We start from the raw sequence: 21,433 nt of genomic DNA on the forward strand, positions 1-21,433 counted from the left end.
TTATTATTTATTATTATTATATTAACCAGAATTTAATGTACCATCCCGACACATGACCAGTTTTCATTACATCGCAAGTCGGCTCATGTGACAATGCTCAAGTGGGAGGGGTAAGTATTGTGGTAAGTGGATAATAAGTATTTGGTCACCTACAAACAAGCAAGATTTCTGGTTCTCACAGACTTCTGTAACTTCTTTAGAGGCTCCTCTGTCCTCCACTCGTTACCTGTATTAATGGAACCTGTTTGAACTCGTTATCAGAATAAAAGACACCTATCCACAACCTCAGTCACACTCCAAACGCCACTATGGCCAAGACCAAAAAATGAATCTGCAATAGGTAAGCAGCTTGGTGTGAAGAAATCAACTATGAGAGCGATTATTAGAAAATGGAAGACATACAAGACCACTGATAATCTCCCTTGATCTGGGGCTCCACGCAAGATCTCACCCGTGTGGTCAAAATGAATGATCCCAACCAAAAGTAAGAATGGCTACATCAGTAAAACACTATGCCGCCAGTGACTCAAATCCTTCAGTGCCAGACATGTCCTCCTGCTTAAGCCAGTACATGTCCAGGCCCGTCTGAAGTTTGGTAGAGAGCAATTGGATGATCCAGAAGAGGACTGGGAGAATGTCATATGGCCAGATGAAACCAAAGTAGAACTTTGGTAAAAACTGAACTTGTCGTGTTTGGAGGAGAAAGAATGCTGATTTGCATATAACAAAGTATTGAGATGAACTTTTGTTATTGACCAAATACTTATTTTCCACCATAATTTGCTCATAAAGGCTTTAAAAATCAGACAATGTGATTTTCTGGTTATTTTTCCTCACTTTGTCTCTCATAGGTGAGGTATACCTATGATGAAAATTACAGGCATCTCATCTTTTTAAGTGGGAGAACTTGCACAATTGGTGGCTGACTAAGTATTTTATTGACCCACTGTATATATCATAATGATGTTATTTATCAGTATAGCTCATTTTAATATGAAGGATTTTTTTTTACTTTTTGTATACCTATGTAAAATGTGCACTACTGGAAACTGAAGGTTTTTTTGAGAAAAAAATTGTGCATTATGCACAAGAAGTTACGCTACTCCCACAACTTGCAAACGGAAGTGGAACAAGAAAGGACGACTGATTGGCTTTCATCACACACATTCCCGCTACGTTCGATTGAGCAAATACATACACAGCTGATCACCGAGCTCGACGTGAAATTTATCCAATCTCGATCATATAATTACACAGCCCTACCTGAGAGTGTTGTTACATTACCTGTCTGTATGTATTACTCGTGTTTATGTGGGAATATTCATTGTTTGAGGAGAAGCGGCTCAGAAAATGGATGGATGGATGGATGAAGATAAATCCCTCCCGTGATGTAAAGCTAATTTTAGCTAGCTAGCCAATAAGGTTTTCATTGAGTGTTAGCATTAAGCTGGCGATCTCTAAAACGATGTGTGTCTTGTATTTAAATATACAATGTGTATAATTCTCTTTGTTGTGAGTATTGTTTTATAGTAAACTTCAACTGGGGTGTCATTAGACAGCTTAAACCACGCTCAAGGAGGGCAGAAGAAGATACGCCACATGCTGAAAGATACACAGGATTCGTTTACAACGCAGGAACTTGCAAACAACCCAAACCGCGGCACATTAATCATGAGAAGCCTGGATATAATATCCAGTAGGGTTGCAACATTCATCGAATTTTAATCGTGACTGCGATTTTGATTAAATGAGCCTGATCGTCTGCGATTTTTTATATTTAAAATACAGGCTCTGCTGCATAAATGCTTCATTTGCAGCAATGCCCGCAACCTAGTCAGCCAGCCACCAGGGGGCGAACGTATCGTTAAGGCGTCATTGCTTCATTCACTGTGCTCTGTTGCCAACTTCAAAATAAAAGCTTAAAATGGCATTGATGTCCAATGTAGTAATATATGAAGCTTTTAGTGGGCCTTCTCAGCATGTTGGCGGAGAGGTGGCGTGTCACAGTAAGACACAATTAACAATCGTAGGCGTCTGCCTTGACTTCATCTTTTCGGCTGGCACGACTGACCAATCAAGCACAAAAACGGAGACGTACCCTTCCTTGACAAGTCACACTATACTGACGAGGATTTTCAAATGAAAAGTTGGTGCTTACAGCCTGACATTGCATGAACTGTATTTGCTTCCATTACGTAATTTTGTAATAGTAATACTTTGTAATAGCATATTTACAGTCCCCTCCAAAAGTATTGAAACGGCAAGGTCAATTCCTTTGTTATTGTTGTATACTGAAGACATTTGGGTTTCAGATCAAAAGATGAATATGAGACAAAAGTTCAGAATTCCTGCTTTCATTTCATAGAATTTTTTGGGGTACATTTATTTTTTTATTATCTTTCATTTATTCTTATTTAACAATTCATGTTGCACTGAAAAATTATAGTTTCTTGAAAAGTAGTGCAATACAAATAAAGGTTTTTCCCTAACGAAGAATAATCGTGATTACAATACTGATCAAAATACTCGTTTTTATTATTTTGGCCATAATCGTGTAGCCCTCATATACATCCAATATATTAATTAAATTATTTTCTTTAGCTTTTTAAAGTGCCCTGGAAGATTTTTTTCTCCCCCGGACTACAATTGTGAGAATCGGCAAGAGAATCTAAAAATAATCAAATCGTTAAGCAGTATTGAAAATGGGATCGGAAAAATCTTATCAATTCCCATCCTTAGACTGGAATTGCATTGTCAATTCCGTTCATCCTTGACCACTTGTGTGGGCATTGCAGTATGAACAAATGTTGTGGCGGCTGGCTTGACAGACAGATGATGATGCCTGTGGTTTGATGTTGATGTTCTCTAATGAATGAGAGGCAGGCTGAGATTTAGAGAGTTGCATGTTTAGAGAGACATTATAGGGACGATAATCTTGCATAGTTTACAGACATCATCGGTCACCTGACACGTCAGACTTAAAAAATCCATGTCCACTGATAAACTAGTGACGTGACCTTCCCTCTCGTGCTGTCACACTCGTCTTTTCATTTCAGTGCATGGCGTTTTTTTTTTTGGTGATGAAGTTCTGAGGTACGATTGCAAAACATTAAATCGCTACTGTACATGTTACTCAACAGGTTATTTCTACGTTAGAAAAGAGTTAATCCATTTGATGAAGTAACCTAATTTGCTTAGCTGGGCGGTGATAGGTCGAGAGGTTGAGCCAAGATCTCAAGTCTCTTCCTAGCTTCTACTGCCTCTATATAGATTGACAGCGATCCGGAAAAAAAAGAAAAGAGCCCTAAAGCCTCTGTTGTAGCCTCCCAGGGAATGACTTGTGGTTTAACTGCGTTTTATCAAACACATTTTCTATTGTTATTGATTACATCTACTGCGATATATATTGATTTGTCACCCAGCCCTAAGTCAGTCTGCTTTTGAAAATGCTGTGTTTATGAAGACTAACATTCAAGTCAGGCAAATCCAACAGACAATAGTAACCTAGTAAAGACTTGATCTCACCCTGGACATTGAGCACTCTTTCCACGCTGACCTCATGCATTCTCTTTTTTCGGAGCTCAGCACGAATGCGAAAGACCTGGTCCGAATACGGTGAAACCACTCCAATGCTGCACTCATCCAGCTTTCCCCAAGCTACTGGCCACTTCTTGCGCAACTCCTCTACACGCTCCACAATCTCAAACACCTGCAAAAAAAAAAAAAAAAAAAAAAAAACAACATTTAAAAAAAAAAGGTAAAGAAAAAGCCTCTGAAGTTAACAGGTGGTACAGGAAAGCTACAGTGCCATGAAAAGGTATTGGCCCCCTCCTCAAATTATTATATTTTTGTATAATTTCCCCACTTTAATGTTTACGATTATCAATTCTAAGTTACCTGACCCTGTGTGAAAAAGTAATGGTCCTCTAAACCTAATAACTGGTTGGGTATTTCTCAGCAGCAACAACTGAAATCAAGCATTTTCTATGACTGGCCATGAGTCTTCACACCTCTGTGGAGATATTTTGGCCCACTCTTCCTGCCAGAATTGTTTGAACTCAGAAAAATGGAAGGTATTCGAGCATGGATGGCCCTTTTAAGGTCATGCCGCTGCATTTCAATTGGATTCAAGTCTGGACTTTGACTAGGCCACTCCAAAACCTTCATTTAAATTTTTTTTTCTTTAAGCCATTCAGAAGTTGACTTGCTGGTGTGTTTTGGATCTATATCCTGCTGCAGGTCACAAACTGACGGCTGAACATTCTCCTTCAGGATTTGTTGTTGAAGAGCAGAATTCATGGTTCCATCAATCACAGCAAGTTGTTCAGGTCCTGAAGGAGCTAAGAGTTGATATGATGTTCTCTTTCTGAAATGCTGTGCTACTTTCACGCCAGATGTAACGACACACACACACCTTCCAAAAAGCTCAACCTCCATCTCGTCAGTCCATATAATATTCTCCTAAAAGTCTTGGGAATCATTCATATGTTTTTTGTATTTGTTTGTTTTTTTGTAAATGTAAGACAAGCCTTTGTGTTCTTTTGGTCAGCAGTGGTATTCACCTTGGAACTCTGCCCTGGATGCCATTTTTGCCCAGCTTCTTTCTTATTGTTGAGTTATGAACACTGACCTTCACTGAGGAAAGGGAGCCCTGCGGTTCTTTAGAAGTTGTCTTGAGTTCTTTTGTGGCCTCCTGGATGAGTCATTGCTCTTCTCTTAGGGTAATCTTTGTAGGCCAGCCACTCCACATTTGTTTGATGTTAAACATTAAAGTGTGGAAACTATGCAAAAATATAAGCATTAGAGAAGGGGGCCAATACTTTTTCATAGCACTCTAAGTGTTCAAACTATATAATTGTGGGTTTAACTAAATGTAATCATCCATCCATCCATTTTCTACCGCTTATCCGAGGGGGCAGTAGCTTTAGCAGGGACGCCCAGACTTCCCTCTCCCCAGCCACTTCATCCAGCTCTTCCGGGGGGATCCCGAGGCGTTCCCAGGCCAGCCGAAGGACGTAGTCTCTCCAGCGTGTCCTGGGTCGTCCCCAGGGTCTCCTCCCGGTGGGATGTGCACGGAACACCTCACCATGGCGGCGTCCGGGAGGCATCCGAATCAGATGCCCCATCCACCTCTGGCTCCTCTCGATGTGGAGGAGCAGCGGCTCTACTCTGAGATCCTCCCGGATGACCGCGCTTCTCACCCTCTCTCTAAGGGAGAGCCCGGACACCCTGCGGAGGAAACTCATTTCGGCCGCTTGTATCCGGGATCTTGTTCTTTCGGTCACGACCCACAGCTCGTGACCATAGGTGAGGGTAGGAACGTAGATCGACCAGTAAATCGAGAGCTTCGCCTTGTGGCTTAGCTCCTTCTTTACCACAACGCATCCATACAAAGTCTGCATCACTGCAGACGCTGCACCGATCCGCCTGTCGATCTCCTGTTCCATTCTTCCCTCACTCGTGAACCGTTCCATGGCCAGGACGAAAACCACATTGCTCCTCCTGAATCTGAGATTCGACTTCCTGACGGACCCTCCTCTCCAGCACCCCTGAATAGACCTTATCAGGGAGGGTGAGGAGTGTGATCCCCCTGTAGTTGGAACACACCATCCGTTCCCCCTTCTTAAAAAGGGGGACCACCACCCCAGTCTGCCAATCCAGAGGCACTGTCCCTGATGTCCATGCGATGTTGCAGAGGCGTGTCAACGAGGACAGCCCCACAACATCCAGAGCCTTTAGGGACTCCGGGCGATGCTGATGCTTGAACATGGTGTTCGTTATGGACAATCCACGGTGAGCATAGAAGTCTAATAACAGAACACCACTCGGGTTCTGATCGGGTAGGCCGTTGCACACAATCATGCCCTTCCAGGTTTCACTGTCATCTCCTTTCACTCACCAAAGGGAGGTAGGGATATTAATAATTTGCTAACATATGACAATACGATTGTAAAGGCCAAAGCAAATAATTTATTCCACTTTATTTAAGCCCAGGAAGGAAAACCCTAAATGTTTTTTCCTGTTGTTAACAGTTACGCACTGTCCTTTATTAGGGTTAATTAATATGGCAGTGGCTCATGGAACATCCTTAGTGCAATTGGCTGAAAGGGGTCAGTGGTGAGTCTATGTCTATTATTTTAGGGGGAGTTCATGACTAACACCGTTAGTCCTCAATGCCAACTACGACCAGTAATAAATCAAGAAATGAATCATGAAATGCATGGCTGACGATATTTTTCAATGCCCAGTGTACATCCGGTATGTCACACTGACGATTATCTTGATCAGAGAAAAAACAAAAACAAACCAAAAAAACTCTTCTTCAATACCTCAGCATTGTTGTAGTAGGCAGTGCTGTTCTTCTCCTGGACATCTTCTCCTCGTGCAGTGAAGAAAGTTAGAGGATAGAAGTCCTTGTGAGAGGGCTGCTTTCCACTTGCCATCAGCTTGCCATCATAAAACAACTCCGACGTGTAGCTGTATTGAGAAGACAATAGGAAGGAATATGATAAAAAAAGAATGAACATGTAAACTGAATGAATTAAAAGCCAGTTTATATAAATTTTGTATTAGTTTCCCTGGTCATCAGCCATCCACTCAGGTTCATAATCTGACATTTGTATACATGGTGACACAAAAAGTAACAATATATGCTTATATTAAAACCAACAAAAGACCTTGCTTTATAACTTAATGTCAACTTACAACTTTGTATTCTTTATTAAATGTTTCACAAAACTGTAGCTTTTTGACAGCATCTGAAATAAGACAACTCTGAGCATTGCCCTAATCATGAGACAAAGCACTCTGAGCACCCAAGTCAGACCATTTCTCTCTCCCTCTCAGCATTTCATCTCTCCGCCACTATCATAAGGCCAGTGTGCTGAGGGCTCACACCTACTTGATGATAGCTTCATGGGAGCGGTAGTTCTCGCACAGAAGGATGCGGCATGGGAATTCAGAAGGGTAGTGCTCGTACAGTCTGTCCAACAAGGACACGTGCAGGTTTCGCTCGCGGGCGAACTCGCTGTACACAAATGGACTGAGCTGTGAATAAAAAAGGAAAGAGGAATAGAAGGGATATGTAATTTTAATTATCTACAATATCTTTCTTTGTCGAGAAAAATTTAATCTTTTTACTATCAAGCTTGACAAGTCTCATTGGCATATGCTATACCATGATGGCACCTAAGGTCTGAACACCATGAAGATGGCAACCTTGGAAAAAAGAAGACCAAAGTAGCAAAAGACTACTATATCAATGTAGTTTTTTTTTTTTTTTTTAATAGAAATTGAAAGATGGCAAACCCTATGCAGTCATGATTAAGATATGAACAGACAATTCAACGGTTTGACAACGCTGAACACGGCTACAAAGTTAAAATCGGAACACAAGTACAGTTCTGCTCATAAGTTCAAACACTTGCAGAATTTCTGCAATATTGGCAATTTCTTGGGAAAATATGAATAATGACTACACAGGGACTAACAAATTGTCTTTGCTATGTTTTGTCTAACTATTGTGCTATTCTAAAATGCGTTATAGTTTAATTTAATTCTTGAGAAACAAATATTTAAATCACTCATTTTACAGTACCCCCAAAGTCATTGTCATGTTTTGTTTCGAAATACATTAAAATATTTGAAGTACTGAAAATGTTGTCAAAGAATGAGAATTGGGTACTGAATTGTTGAGATAAACAGTGGGTACGGAAAGTATTCAGACCCCCTGAAGTCTTTCACTGTTATATTGCAGCAAATTTGACCTTGCCACAATTCTGTCTCTGATATTTCAGTTTTTCTTTTTTAATTTGCAAAAATTTCAACAGTTCTGTTTTTTTCTGTCAATATGGGGTGCTCTGTGTACATTGAGGGGGAAGAAAAAAAAAAGAAGAACTTAAATTATTTTATCAAATGGCTGCAATATAACAAAGAGTGAAAAATTTAAGGGGGTCTGAATACTTTCCGTACCCACTGAAACTTAAAACTCACCATCTCAACTGGCCAGAATTTTTGGGTGGGGCTAAAAACTAGCCCCATGACAACAGCGAGCTGGGGAGTATACTTTCTGGCATGAAGCCATCCCCCCACTATATTAACACCAAGCTCCCTTATTCCATGCAGTGGTCATTCGGCAGAATTGCCACTTCCTTATTCCTAATGCTACGTTCACACCGGACGCGAAAATTCATTTTGCCTTACATTCCTTACACAAGTTTGACCACGGGAATATTTTATAAGCACCGAACACTCATTTGGTTCAGTTGCGCCACATTAATGATCCTCCCATCTCGGTCCTCTTTAGCAGGTCATCAGCGCATTCGTATCCGAAGACGGTGCGTTGTGAGCGGCCACGACCAACACGACGCATCACCCCAGGTTGTTCCCCCTCCCCCTTAAATTACTCCACTTTCCAGGTGGGCTGGCGAAAAGTGCGATCAACCGTCACCAAAATTTATGTGGACATCTCTACTTATGCCCACTTCAAACTCTGAAAATATCACTTTTGCCCCAATATTTGGGAGTTTATGGTCGTTATCAGCATTTGTTCTCTATATAGGGGCGCCCGCTATTGAAAAGCTTGACATCGCTTAATGTAAAAAAAAAAACTGCGACCAATCGTCACCAAAATGTATGGAAATTCCTATTTATGCTCACTTCAACCTGTGAAAATATCAGAAAGATCCCCCCAATATATTGGATTTTATGTACCCTGGCTGGTTACTTTGATTTATTGTTTTCCCTTCCTTAAATTACTCTCTCTCCTTTTGAGCCCGACTGCACATGACTCTCGTGGCCGCCGACAAAGTGCTTTGAGCTGCCACGGTAGTCAGCGACGCGTCCTGTCCCACAGGCTGCCTCTTTGCTCAGCATGAAGAACTAGAGCCATTACTACTAGTAAAGAGTGCAACTGACCATCAAACTATGCCCAAAACGTAAAAAAATACACCTTCCCTGAAGTGTAACGTGTTTTGTTGTGCTACTTGGGCTCGTCTCTCTGCCGTCTGTCTGGCCCCACGCGTACTGTGTTGCAAGGCCCTGGTGAACCGGACGGGATCCCCTTCCAAGCCCGACATCGGTTAGAGTACCCGCCAGAGCTCCGGCGGAAAAGCGTTAGGGTCACCAGCCACACAGCTGCAAGCCGCACATCGCTAGGAGAGGCGGAGGGGGGGAAAAGAAAAAAAAAGGGACCTCTGTGCAACCCACTGCTGCGACCAGATATGGTGAATCCTTCGGCGGCCATAGCAGCGCGTTGTACCGCTCAGAGGCTGATTCTCTTCAGCCCATGAGAGCCAGTGCAATGTGCGTCACTGGAAATTCTCCTCTCCCCGCTAAGGAGCCGTAAGACAAGGCATGTATTGGATTGACAGCTGAAAGTTCGGGGGTGGCGGGGTTTTCAGAGCATTCAGCGACAAGCCCACAGCGTCTGCAAGCTGAAAGATTTCTCTATTCTTGACCATTTTGAAGCCTGATTTCACATACTTATGTGATTAAAAAAAAAAAAATGTCATTCATTGTCCTTGTTAACAAAACTCTACTGCATGATGTGTCAAATTTACATGTTTTGGGTGACTTTGGAGAATACAATTTCTGACAGAGTATGTAAAAGATGAAAGCACAACTGTACGTACATTTAAACAATTACAACAGAATAGTAATTTGAAAGACAAAAGAAAGCAATGCAATATAAGTGAATGAGGCATAGTTGTTGCACAGGTGGATGCAGTTTGGAATCCACTTTTATTTGCTCTAAAGAGAGTGTGCAAGTAATTAAAACAAATTTGCAGTGTGGAATTTTGCAATGTTTTCATCCACAAACTACTGGTAATCCTCTGCACTGTCTAGAAAGCAGGAAATGAGGAAATAAGGTTTTAAATCCATAAGTGGACTTCGAAAGCTTCACCGATGCTCAAGTTCATACGACCTGTGGCTGAGAGACAGCTAAATCGAGGCAGTTCTGTTTTGATTTTTTTTTTTAAAGTTACGGTTCATATCTGCAAGTTATTTTGATTAATTAAGGAAGCAAGACAGAGTGAGGAAATCTCAGCATGTCAGCAAAATTCAGATGTCATACAAATGTACATAACAGAAATCGATATCCTGCAGTACGATTTTATTTTGGCACTTACTTGCATATGGTCTCCAGCCAACACAATGCGGGTGGTATTGCTAGCTAAGGCAAAAGGCATGATCGTCTCACACTCCATGGCCTGGGCAGCTTCATCCAACAAGATATGAGTGAACAGGCCTGAATCGGATGGACAAACAGTTACATTTTCTAAATGGTGACTGACAATGGCACAATTTTATTCTGACAAAGCCTGTGCTGCTCTTATGTAATACAGTTTTGGTTCTTTCAAGGTGAGGTATATACACTGAACAAAAATATAAATGCATCACTTGTTTTTGCTCCCATTTTTCATGAGCTGGACTCAAAGATCTAAAACTTTTTTTTTACATACACAAAAGGCCATTTCCCTCAAATATTGTTCACAAATCTGTCTAAATCTGTTAGTGAGCATTTCTCCTTTGTCGAGATAATCCATCCCACCTCACAGGTGTGGCATATCAAGATGCTGATAAGACAGCATGATTATTGCCCAGGTGTGCCTTAGGCTGGCCACAATAAAAGGCCACTCTGAAATGTGCAGTTTTGTTATATTGTGGGGATCTGCGGGGGGGGGTGTCACAAAACCAGTCAGTATCTGTCTGGGGTGACCACAATTTGCCTCAGGCAGTGCAACACATCTCCTTTGCATAGACTTGATCAGGTTGTTGATTGTGGCCTGTGGAATGTTGATCCACTCCTCTTCAATGGCTGTGCGAAGTTGTTGGATATTGGCAGGAACTGGAACACGCTGTCGTATACGCCGATCCAGAGCATCCCAAACATGCTCAAAGGGTGACATGTCCGGGGAATATGGTGGCCATGCAAGAACGGATGTTGTACAGATCCTTGCAACATGAGGCCGTGCATTATCATGCTGCAACATGAGGTGATGGTCATGGATGAATGGCACAACAATGGGCCTCAGGATCTCGTCACGGTATCGCTGTGGATTCAAAATGCCATCAATAAAATGCACGTGTTCATTGCCCATAACATACGCCTGCCCATACCATAACCCCACGGCCACCATGGGCCACTCGATCCACAATGTTGACATCAGCAAACCGCTCACCCACACTGTCTGCCATCTGAATTTCTAGGCGCAGCCAAGGCATAGAGGGGTCCGGCTTGGTGGCTTCAGTATTTCATCTCTGCTTTTTGCAGATGATGTGGTTCTGTTGGCTTCATCAAGTCGTGATCTCCAACTCTCACTGGAGAGGTTCGCAGCAGTGTGTGAAGCGGCTGGGATGAGAATCAGCACCTCCAAATCTGAGACCATGGTCCTCAGTCGGAAAAGGGTGGAGTTCCCTCTCCAGGTCGGGGATGAGATCCTGCCCCAAGTGGAGGAGTTCAAAAATCTTGGGGTCTTGTTCACGAGTGAGGGAAGAATGGAACGGGAGATCGACAGTGGATCGGTGCAGCGTCTGCAGTGATGCGGACTTTGTAACGATCCGTTGTGGTAAAGAAGGAGCTAATCCGAAAGGCGAAGCTCTCGATTTACTGGTTGATCTACGTTCCTACCCTCACCTTTGGTCACGAGCTGTGGGTCATACCCGAAAGAACAAGATGTTTTGGGGGCTGTCGCTGGGCAACACAGACTTTCAACTACGTCCAAAGATTTTCCATGGGGTTGCGATCTGGAGACTGGCTAGGCCACTCCAGGACCTTGAAATGCTTCTTACGAAGCCACTCCGTCGTTGCCCGGGCGGTGTGTTTGGGATCATCATCATTATGCTGAAAGACCCAGCCACGTTTCATCTTCAATGTCCTTGCTGATGGAAGGATGTTTTCACTCAAAAATCTCACGATACATGGCCCCATTAATTCTTTCCTTTACATGGATCAGTCGTCCTGGTCCCTTTGCAGAAGAACAGCCCCAAAGCATGATGTTTCCACCCCCAACCTTCACAGTAGGTATTGTGTTCTTTGGATGCAACTCCGCATTATTTCTCCGCCAAAAACGACAACTTGAGTTTTTACCCAAAAGTTCTAGTTTGGTGTTATCGAACATATGACATTCTCCAAATCCTCTTCTGGATCATCCAAATGCTCAAACTTCAGGCTTAAGCAGGGGGACACGTCTGGCACTGCAGGATTTGAGTCCCTGGCAGTGTAGTCTGTTACTGATGTTGATGCCTTTGTTACTTTGGTCCCAGCTCTCTGCAGGTCATTCACTAGGCCCCCCCCCCCCGTTCTGGTGATCATTTTGACTCCACGGGGTGAGATCTTGCGTGGAGCCCCAGATCGAGGGAGATTATTAATGGTCTTGTATGTCTTCCAAGTTCTAATAATTCTCCCACAGTTGCTTTCTTCACACCAAGCTGCATACACCTATTGCAGATTCAGTCTTCCCAGCCTGGTGCAGGTCTACAATTTTTCTTCTGGGGTCCTTTGACAGCTCTTTGGTCTTGGCCATAGTGGAGTTTGGAGTGTGACTGTTTGAGGTTGTGGACAGGTGTCTTTTATACTGATGAGTTCAAACAGGTACAGATGAATGGAGGACAGAGGAGCCTCTTAAAGAAATAAGTTACAGGTCTATGAGAGCCAGAATTTTTGCTTTTTTTAGGTGACCGAATGCTTATTTTCCACCATAATCTGCTAATTCTTAAAATAAAAATGAAAAAAAAATAAATTAAAAAATAATGATTAAAATAAAAATAAAAAAATCAGACTGCAATTTTCTGGATTTCTTTTCTCTCATTTTATCTCTAATAGGTGAGGTATACCTATGATGAAAATTACAGGCCTCTCAACTTTTTAAGTGGGAGAACTTGCACAATTGGTGACTGACTAAATACTTTTTTGCCCCACTGTATGCATTCGCGACAGGCCTACCTGACCAATTGATTTTATTGAAACATGAGATAAATGTGTCTCACCAGGCTCCAAGTCAAGCTGGCAGAGGTACTGGGAAGTGCTGAGGGTGACCACAACCACACGATGCCTGAGGATATCATCCCTTGTGGGCATTTTGAAAGTGACCTGTGTGTTGGCGATGAGACAGTACTGCTGGACCACTGGGTGGACCGTCTTCACCCAGCGATTCCTAAAGTATACCCTAGAAAAAGAGAAAAAACGAATGAATGAATCAAACCAACATTTGGCCAGTTGGGGATCACTGATTATATGGATATTATGTGGACAAAATTGTTGGAACCCCTTTGTTAATGAAAGAAGAACTCTGGTCACAAAAATAACGACTCTGACAAACGTAATAAATACAAATTTAATGAAAATTAACAGATGAAAATCAGACATTGCTTTTTAATTGTGGATAAACAATTATTTTAACAAGAAAAAAAAAACTCATGAAACTGGCCTGGACAAAAATGATGGTAACCTTAACTTAATATTTTGTTGCACAACCTTTTGAGGCAATCACTGCAATAAAATTATTTTTGTAACTTTCAGAGACCTCTCAGTAGGTATTTTTAGTCCCCTCTTAATGAGGGTGCTTTCTCCAGAGGTGATGTTACAGCTCCTTCCACAGATGTTCAAAAGGATTTAGATAAGAACTCATCGAAGGCCATCTCAGAATTGTCGGTTTTGCTCTAAGACATTCTTGGGTGTTTTGAGATGTGTGTTTTGGGTCATTATCCTGTTGCAAGACACATGACCTGCGACTGAGACCAAGCTTTCTGACACTGGGCAACACATTTCTCTCTACCATACACCTTTAAAGTCTTGAGATTTTATTGCACCCTGCACAGATTCCAGACACCTGTGCAAGATCAAGCAAAGCAGCCCCAGAACATAGAGTATTGTCCAGAATCAGAATTATTTGCCAAGTATGTCAAAAACACACAAGGAATTTGTTTCCGGTAGTTGGAGCTGCTCTAGTACAACAACAGACAGCCATTTGACAGAAAATACTTTACAGACATAAAAACACAGCACGGAGAGTCACTGAGCAATCAAAGGTCACCGGTAGTGCCGATACAATTTAGTTTTTTTTGTTGAGTAATGTGCAAATGATGCAGAGTCCTCTAGCAATTTAAAGTGACTAGTAGTGTGGATCATCTGGAACAGTGTCAATTGTGTCATTTGCTAAGTATGTCAAAAACACACAAGGAATTTGTTTCCGGTAGTTGGAGCTGCTCTAGTACAACAACAGACAGCCATTTGACAGAAAACACTTTACAGACATAAAAACACAGCACGGAGAGTCACTGAGCAATCAAAGGTCACCGGTAGTGCCGATACAATTTAGTTTTTTTTGTTGAGTAATGTGCAAATGATGCAGAGTCCTCTAGCAATTTAAAGTGACTAGTTGTGTGATCATCTGGAACAGTGTCAATTGTGTCATTTGCCAAGTATGTCAAAAACACACAAGGAATTTGTTTCCGGTAGTTGGAGCTGCTCTAGTACGACAACAGACAGCCATTTGACAGAAAATACTTTACAGACATAAAAAAACTTTTTTGTGGCAGCACCAAACCAGACTGTGATGGATGAACACAGGACTGATTTGATGACTGTTGTGTAGAACTGCCTCAACAGCTCCTGCGACAGGCCGTGCTTCCTCAGAAGCTGTAGGAAGTACATCCTCTGCTGGGCCTTTTTGAGGATGGAGTTGACGTTAGTCTCCCACTTTAGGTCCTGAGAGACTAATTCCTAGGAACTTGAAGGTCAGTTGGACAGCGTGAGGGGCAGCTATGGCTAAAGATGCCTCCTGAAGTCCATGTTCATCTCTACAGTCTTGAGAATGTTCAGCTCCAGGTTGTGTCGGCCGCACCACTTCCTGTCGATATGTAGACTCGTCACAGTCTTTGATGAGGCCGATGAATGTGGTGTCATCTGCAAACTTCTTTGACAGCTGAGTGCGTTGAGGTTCACTCATTCGTGTAGAGAGAGAAGAGCAGCGGTGAGAGGACACATCCTTGGGGCGCCCCAGTGCTGGTGATGCGTGTGGATGGTGTCCCACAGCCTCACCTGCTGTTTCCTGCCGGTCAGGAAGCTGTAAATCCAGTGGCAGATGGCAGGCAAGAGCCTTCCATGAGCTTGAAAAACTTGGAGAGGAGGAGTTTGGGAATGATGGTGTTGAAGTCCACGAACAGGATCCTCGCGTAGCTTCCCGCACTGTCGAGGTGTTCTCGGATGAAGTGGACTGCTTCATCCACAGACCTGTTTGCTCGGTAGACAAACTGCAGGGGGGCCAGGAGGGGTCCCGTGACGCGCCTGAGGTGGTCCAGCAAGAGGCGTTCAAAGAACTTCATGACCACAGGTGACAGGGCGACAGGTCTGTAGTCATTCAGACCCGAGATTGCAGGTTTCTTGGGGACTGGGATGATGGTGGAGCGTTTGAAACAGGATGGTACTTCACACAGTTCCAGACATCTATTGCAGATCTGTGTGAAGGCTGGAGCAAGCTGGTCTGCACAAACTTTGAGGCAGGATGGGGACACAAGGTCTAGGCCTTCCGCTTTGTTGATCAAGTCGTCAGTTAGTCCTTTATTGTTCTCTGCTTGGGGGGATGGTCGCTTGTAGTTGGTTAGCGATTGTAATCCACACCAGACAGAGTCGTTAGCAGCAAACAGTTTTTCGAGCTTTTCTGCATAATTTCTCTTTGCGATGATAATTTCTTTAGTGAGCTGGTTCCTAGCGCAATTATACAGGGCTGTAGCCCCACTTCGATAGGAGTCCTCTTTAGCCTGGCGAAGTTACTTAAGTAGTTTGGCAGCAGTGAACCACGGCTTTTTATTATTGAACGTGTGAAATTTCTTTGTTGGTACACACACATCTTGACAGAAACTGACATAGGATGTGACAGTCCATATATTCATCTAGGTTGCCAGTTGAAGTTTCAAAGACACTAGTACGGTTTGAGTCATTTACCGTAGTATAGCAGTGGTCTAGAATGTTGTTTTCCCGAGTAGGGCTGTCAATGTGTTGCTTGTATTTAGGGAGTTTTTGGTTGAGATTAGCTTTGTTAAAGTCCTCAAGAATAATGAGGGGAAAATCTGGGTGCTTTTTTTCAAGTGCATTTACTTGATCACCGAGCGTTAGCACTGCGGCATTCGTGTTAGCTTGAGGAGGGTTGAATGAAGCAAACTCGCACAGCGAGTAGAATGACCTACAGTTCAAAAACAGCGACTCCAAAGTCCGGGCTGCAGTGTGTGTTGAGCTCTGTGACGTCGGTACACAATTTTCCGTTCATATAGAAGCATATCTCGCCGCCTTTTGTTTTCCCCAATAACTCCCTGACGTCGTCTGACAAGTGTAGTTGGAAGCATTACGGCGCCATCGGGGATGTGTTCACAAAGCCATGTCTCCGTAAAGCACATGGCGACGGAACGTCTTTACTGGTCTTTGTGCGGAGATGAAGCTCATCCATTTTGTTGGGTAGGGAACGTAGATTTGCGAGGTGAATTGACGGGAGCAGCATTCGGAATCCTCTTTTACAGAGTTTAACCTGCAGTCCGGCTTGCTTCCCTCTGTGGCAGCGCCTTCACCTCCATGCGCCATAGACTGCGGCCGCCACTCAAGAGACAATTGAACCAAACTGCTGCTATTTAATGACACCTGGGGAAACGTGCAGGTGCTTTGAGTTTAGTAGATGATTAGTGTGTGACCCTCAATTTAAAACAAATATATAGCCTGCAAAATTTGGGCTGATTTCTTCACAGTATTATAATTTTTTTAAATTCCTGATTTCATGGGTTTTACAAGCTGGAAACCCAAATTATGTAAAAATAAACAAATAAATACTTGAAATTGTTTAAATGGTGGGCCCTGAATCTATTAAAGTTTAACATTTTGAATGGAATTATGGAAATAAATAAACTTTTCCATGATATTCAAATTTTTTGGAAATGGTCTGTCGCTGTTCTGTTACAATGGATTTATTATCCATTTTTTCAATGTGTCATCAGTTTTCCTCCTGCAATTTTTATCCACTCCTCTGGCACTTCAATTTCTCAATAATATTTCCAACTGTAGTCACAGGAACATGAAGCTGCTTAGAGATGGTCTGATAGTCCTTACCTTTAACTTGCTTGTCTCTAATTTCTTTCTAATCTCATGAGATAACTCTCCTTAGCTACCTCTGGCCCATATTTAGTGTGCTACACACCATGTCACCAAACAGACAGTGATCACTTTTTAAATAGGCTGACTGACTGATTAAAGTCTGAGGAGACCTGTGATGCTAATTAAAGGACAAACCTTGTTTGAACATGTCCAATCTTTTCTAGGGGTGACATTTTTGTCCAGGCTTGTTTCATGAGGTTGTTTCTGAAAATAATTCTGTTGAACCACACTTCAAAAGCGATGTCTGATTTTCATTGGGTAATTTTCATAACTTTTTATTTATTCCTTTTGTCAGATTCAAGTTATTTCTGTGACCACTGTGCTAAGCTACTCCACCTTAACACCTTATTTATTGTTGAGCGCAGATGCACTATACTCTGACGAAGGAAGGGTACGTTCAGAAATTCACAATGACGCCCTAACCTTTGGAACTACTTCTGTTTTAGTGTTAAGCATGTCCGAGATGGCAAGCATGTCATAGACAAAAGTACACCGGTATGTTGCAAGTGTCACACAATGCTTAACTACGTTAGTGTGCAACAAACATGACATCACATTTACGTCGGCATCACCCTAATGAGAAAACAAGTGCCAGAATAAAACAAGGAGCACGCCTCCTACAAACTTCACCCAACGTATTTGGACAGCATGATTAAAACGGGGCAAAATAAACTGACCGGGCTATTGCTACTTTTATTGTTGTTGACATGCGACCCTTTTCTAACTTGGGGACAACACTAGGTTTCATAACATGCTGTGGAGTGGACAGATGAGCCCCGATTGTATCGCAAACCTCACTGTTGCTCTGACCTGAGACGGCTGGACGTCAAGAGCTACGCACAACTACTTGACTGCCGGCACTGTATAAGTGCGGAATGGGAGATGAAAAGCAACATTCTTCAGACACGCCTTTCAGCAGTCACTACTGATGATTTAACCAAAGGTCTAACAGTAGCTGCGGAGGTTTGTGCGACCAATTGTACAGGTACATCCCATTAAATTAGAATGTGGTACAAAAGTCCATTTATTTCAGCACTCATACATTATATAGATTCATTAAACACTTGGGAAAATACTTTTCACCGGGCAAATTCCTGCCTAATTTCTACATTAAAAATAATTTGCATAGTTTCTTGATTGTTACATTATATTGTAGTTTCTAGAGATGGTGAATTTAGGGTTTTCGTCTCCTGTTAGCTATAATTGTCAAAATTATACATATGAAAAATATAAAATATTTCACTCTGAGTGTGTGCAGTGCATCTCTGAGTTTCACTTTTTGAATTGAACAACCTATCTAAAGTAAGCTTTTGACACTATTCTAATTTATTGAGATGTACCTGTAACTATACCTGTGATTATTGACAATGCCAGGAATAAAGATAATTCTGTCACAGTTGCTGGGATAGTTATGGTAAGACTTATTTTTTCAGGAACTATTTGTAAAATATACTCCGCTGCTAAGAATCCACCACAGAAGATGGGTGATTTCTCCATCAGATAGATACATTTGATTTTTTAATTAATATTTTTATATGTTGGTCATTTCAATAAAATTTGTTAAAAAAGGCAACATTTCTCTTTTTTTGTATCAACAAAATATCGAACCATGACACTGAAGTATTGAACGGTGAATTTTGTGTATTGTTGCACCCCTATTATAAGTCAATTTATAAGGTATTTTGTGCTTTTGAATTTTCTTTAATCTGATTGCATTAGCACAAATGACACCAGAAAACTATTAGGAGAAATAACTTGGCCAAAATTTTCTTCACTTGAAATTCGAATATTTCAGAATATATGCATAAGAACTTAATGGCATGTCCAAAGTCAAAAGAAGTTTGTATTGTACCTCAGCTAACATGTCTTTCGTGTGCATATCTATACCTGAGAGGTCTGGCATGTGGATTGCCTGATTCAACATAAGGATGAAGGTAGTCCTTTATGTAAAGGTCAGCTGCACTGTTGGAGTGGGTGCAGATCAGAACCCTGTTGAGACAAAAGACAAGCCAGAGAGAAATCACACACTGCACTTGCTGCAAATGCTGTGTGCCCCAATTTCCCAGGTGAGTCATTTGCTTAAGCCAAATAAATGCTCGATTTCTTCCGCCAGGAAAAGAACAAATCTAAGAGTAATAAAGTTTAGACATTTTTACACACAGGCAATTAAGAGTTAACGGCTGAGCCCATTTGAATTCTGTTGCAAACAAAAACAGCAGCATCTACTAAGGGGTGTGCATTGTGCAAAAAAACATCGGTTTGGCTAAGGACCCCCGAAAATGTCACCTACGAAGAGACACGCTTACGAAGCACAGTCTAAACTGCAAGCTATCAGTTACGCGGAGGAACATGGGAATCGAGCAGCCGCAAGATAATTCAAGTTCAATGAATCCATGGTTCGCAAGTGGAGACTGAAATATGACTGCGTTTTTCCTGGCTGCGTTTTTCCTTTTTAACAAATCTACAAAAAAATTTACAATTCAGTTTTTTTTTCCTGTCAATATGGGGTGCTGTGTGTACATTAATGAGGAAAAAAATGAACTTAAATGATTTTAGCAAATGGCTGCAATATAACAAAGAGTGAAAAATTTAAAGGGGTCTGAATACTTTCTGTACCCACTGTATATATTCATAATCATGTCATGTCATACGATGCTCCCACGATATGGTACGTTACTCCCACGTCCGTTTGACAGCATCGGATTAGTGTTTTCGTTCAGTAGATGGCAGATAGATTTTTTGTTTGATATGATTTCAATTTGTTCCGCAAAAAAAGTGTTTTTTTTAAACCACTAATATTATACTTTATGAAAACCATACAGTAATTATATCATGAAATAAAATTTACAAAATGTAATCTTGTGCATTCTGTTTAATTCAATGTGACACCCATTGTACACGACTTGGCCACTGGAGGGAAGTATAATACACTAATGGCAAACAAAGAGGAATTTCACAAGTGACTCAGTAAACTGCAGTAATGATGGTCATTTTTGACAGGAGAAAGATATGCCTGTGAGTATTGTTAAATTATCTGTCTACATGTGTTGATGCACTGTTTGTGTTCAAATATCTGTTGCGTTAAGGCTTACAATACCGCGAGTATTGATGTATGGTTTTGCATTGTGTGTTAGTATTAAGGTTTTGGAGGGAAAAGTTGTGCGGTTATTTTAAATACATGTGTAATTGTCCTAGTTTTATGTTTACTTTGACGGTATTAAACCTAAACTGGGAGTGGCATGTAGAAGCCCATAATGTAATAAACCAAAACCTAATAACGGCCCATAACGAAATTAATTTGCCATTTTTAAAATCTAATAGGCTTATAACGTAAGAACTGGCCAGTGACGAAATAAGTCCTGAACCTATAACAAGTTTTGGATAAATAAAGGAACGCAAATATATCAGGTTATGGGCCGTTATTACATTATGCACTTCTACATAATCAGGACTTTTATTACGTAATTGGCCAGATATTACGTTATGAGCCTATTACCTTTTAAAAAAGGGCAAATCTATTACATTATGAACCGTTATTACGTTATGGGTTTCTAGGCAAAGCACATTTATTCATATAGCGAATTACATAAACAAGGTAACTCAGTGTGTTTCACATGATTAAAAGCATAAAAAAACTGCTCATAAACATTTATAACGAAAAGAAAAATACAATAAAAACAGCGTACAGTGAAAGAAAGATCATGTAAAAGCAGAAATGCTCTAACAAGCATGAGAAAAAAAAAAAGAAGAGTCTTTAACCTGGACTTAAAAACATTCACACTTGGGGCTGACGTCACTTCTGTTGGCAACTTATTCCATTTGTGTGCAGCATAATAGCCAAATGCTGCTTCACAATGCTTGCTTTGGACACTTTTTGACATGAATCTGTAGATCTCAGAGCCCGACTGGGTTTATATGCCATTAGCATTTTTTTCATGTTGTCAGGACCTACACCATTTTAGTGATTTACAGACCAGTATTCTGTATTCTAAAGCTGACTGAGAGCAAGTGTAGAGACTTTAGAATTGGAGTAATATCCTCTGACCTCTTTGTTCTGGTCAGAACCCGAGCTGCAGCATTCTGAAGGAGCTACAGCTGCTTAATGCTCTTTTGGGGGAGTCCAGTCAGGAGACCATTACAATAGTCAAGTCTACTTGAGGTAAAAGCATGGATGAACTTCTCCTGGGGCCTCATGTACAAAGACTTGCGGGGATTTCCTCCTAAAACATGGCGTACGCTCAAATCCAGAAAACGTCGTACGCGCAAAAATATACAGATGTATGAAACTCTGCG

General features: G+C 41.5%; 1 protein-coding gene across 1 annotated transcript in view; it reads right to left on the minus strand.

Annotated features, from left to right (window-relative positions):
* The window catches only part of LOC133403586 (probable helicase with zinc finger domain), a 119,987-nt gene that overhangs the window by 36,805 nt on the left and 61,749 nt on the right, over positions 1–21,433 (minus strand). The window contains 6 exon segments of the mRNA XM_061678573.1: positions 3,526–3,709; positions 6,330–6,477; positions 6,902–7,047; positions 10,131–10,249; positions 12,991–13,169; positions 19,028–19,129. Of these exon segments, the coding sequence (XP_061534557.1) occupies positions 3,526–3,709; positions 6,330–6,477; positions 6,902–7,047; positions 10,131–10,249; positions 12,991–13,169; positions 19,028–19,129 (878 nt within the window).

This window comes from Phycodurus eques, chromosome 6 (genome assembly GCF_024500275.1).
Source record: "Phycodurus eques isolate BA_2022a chromosome 6, UOR_Pequ_1.1, whole genome shotgun sequence".
Classification (NCBI taxonomy): Eukaryota; Metazoa; Chordata; class Actinopteri; order Syngnathiformes; family Syngnathidae; genus Phycodurus; species Phycodurus eques.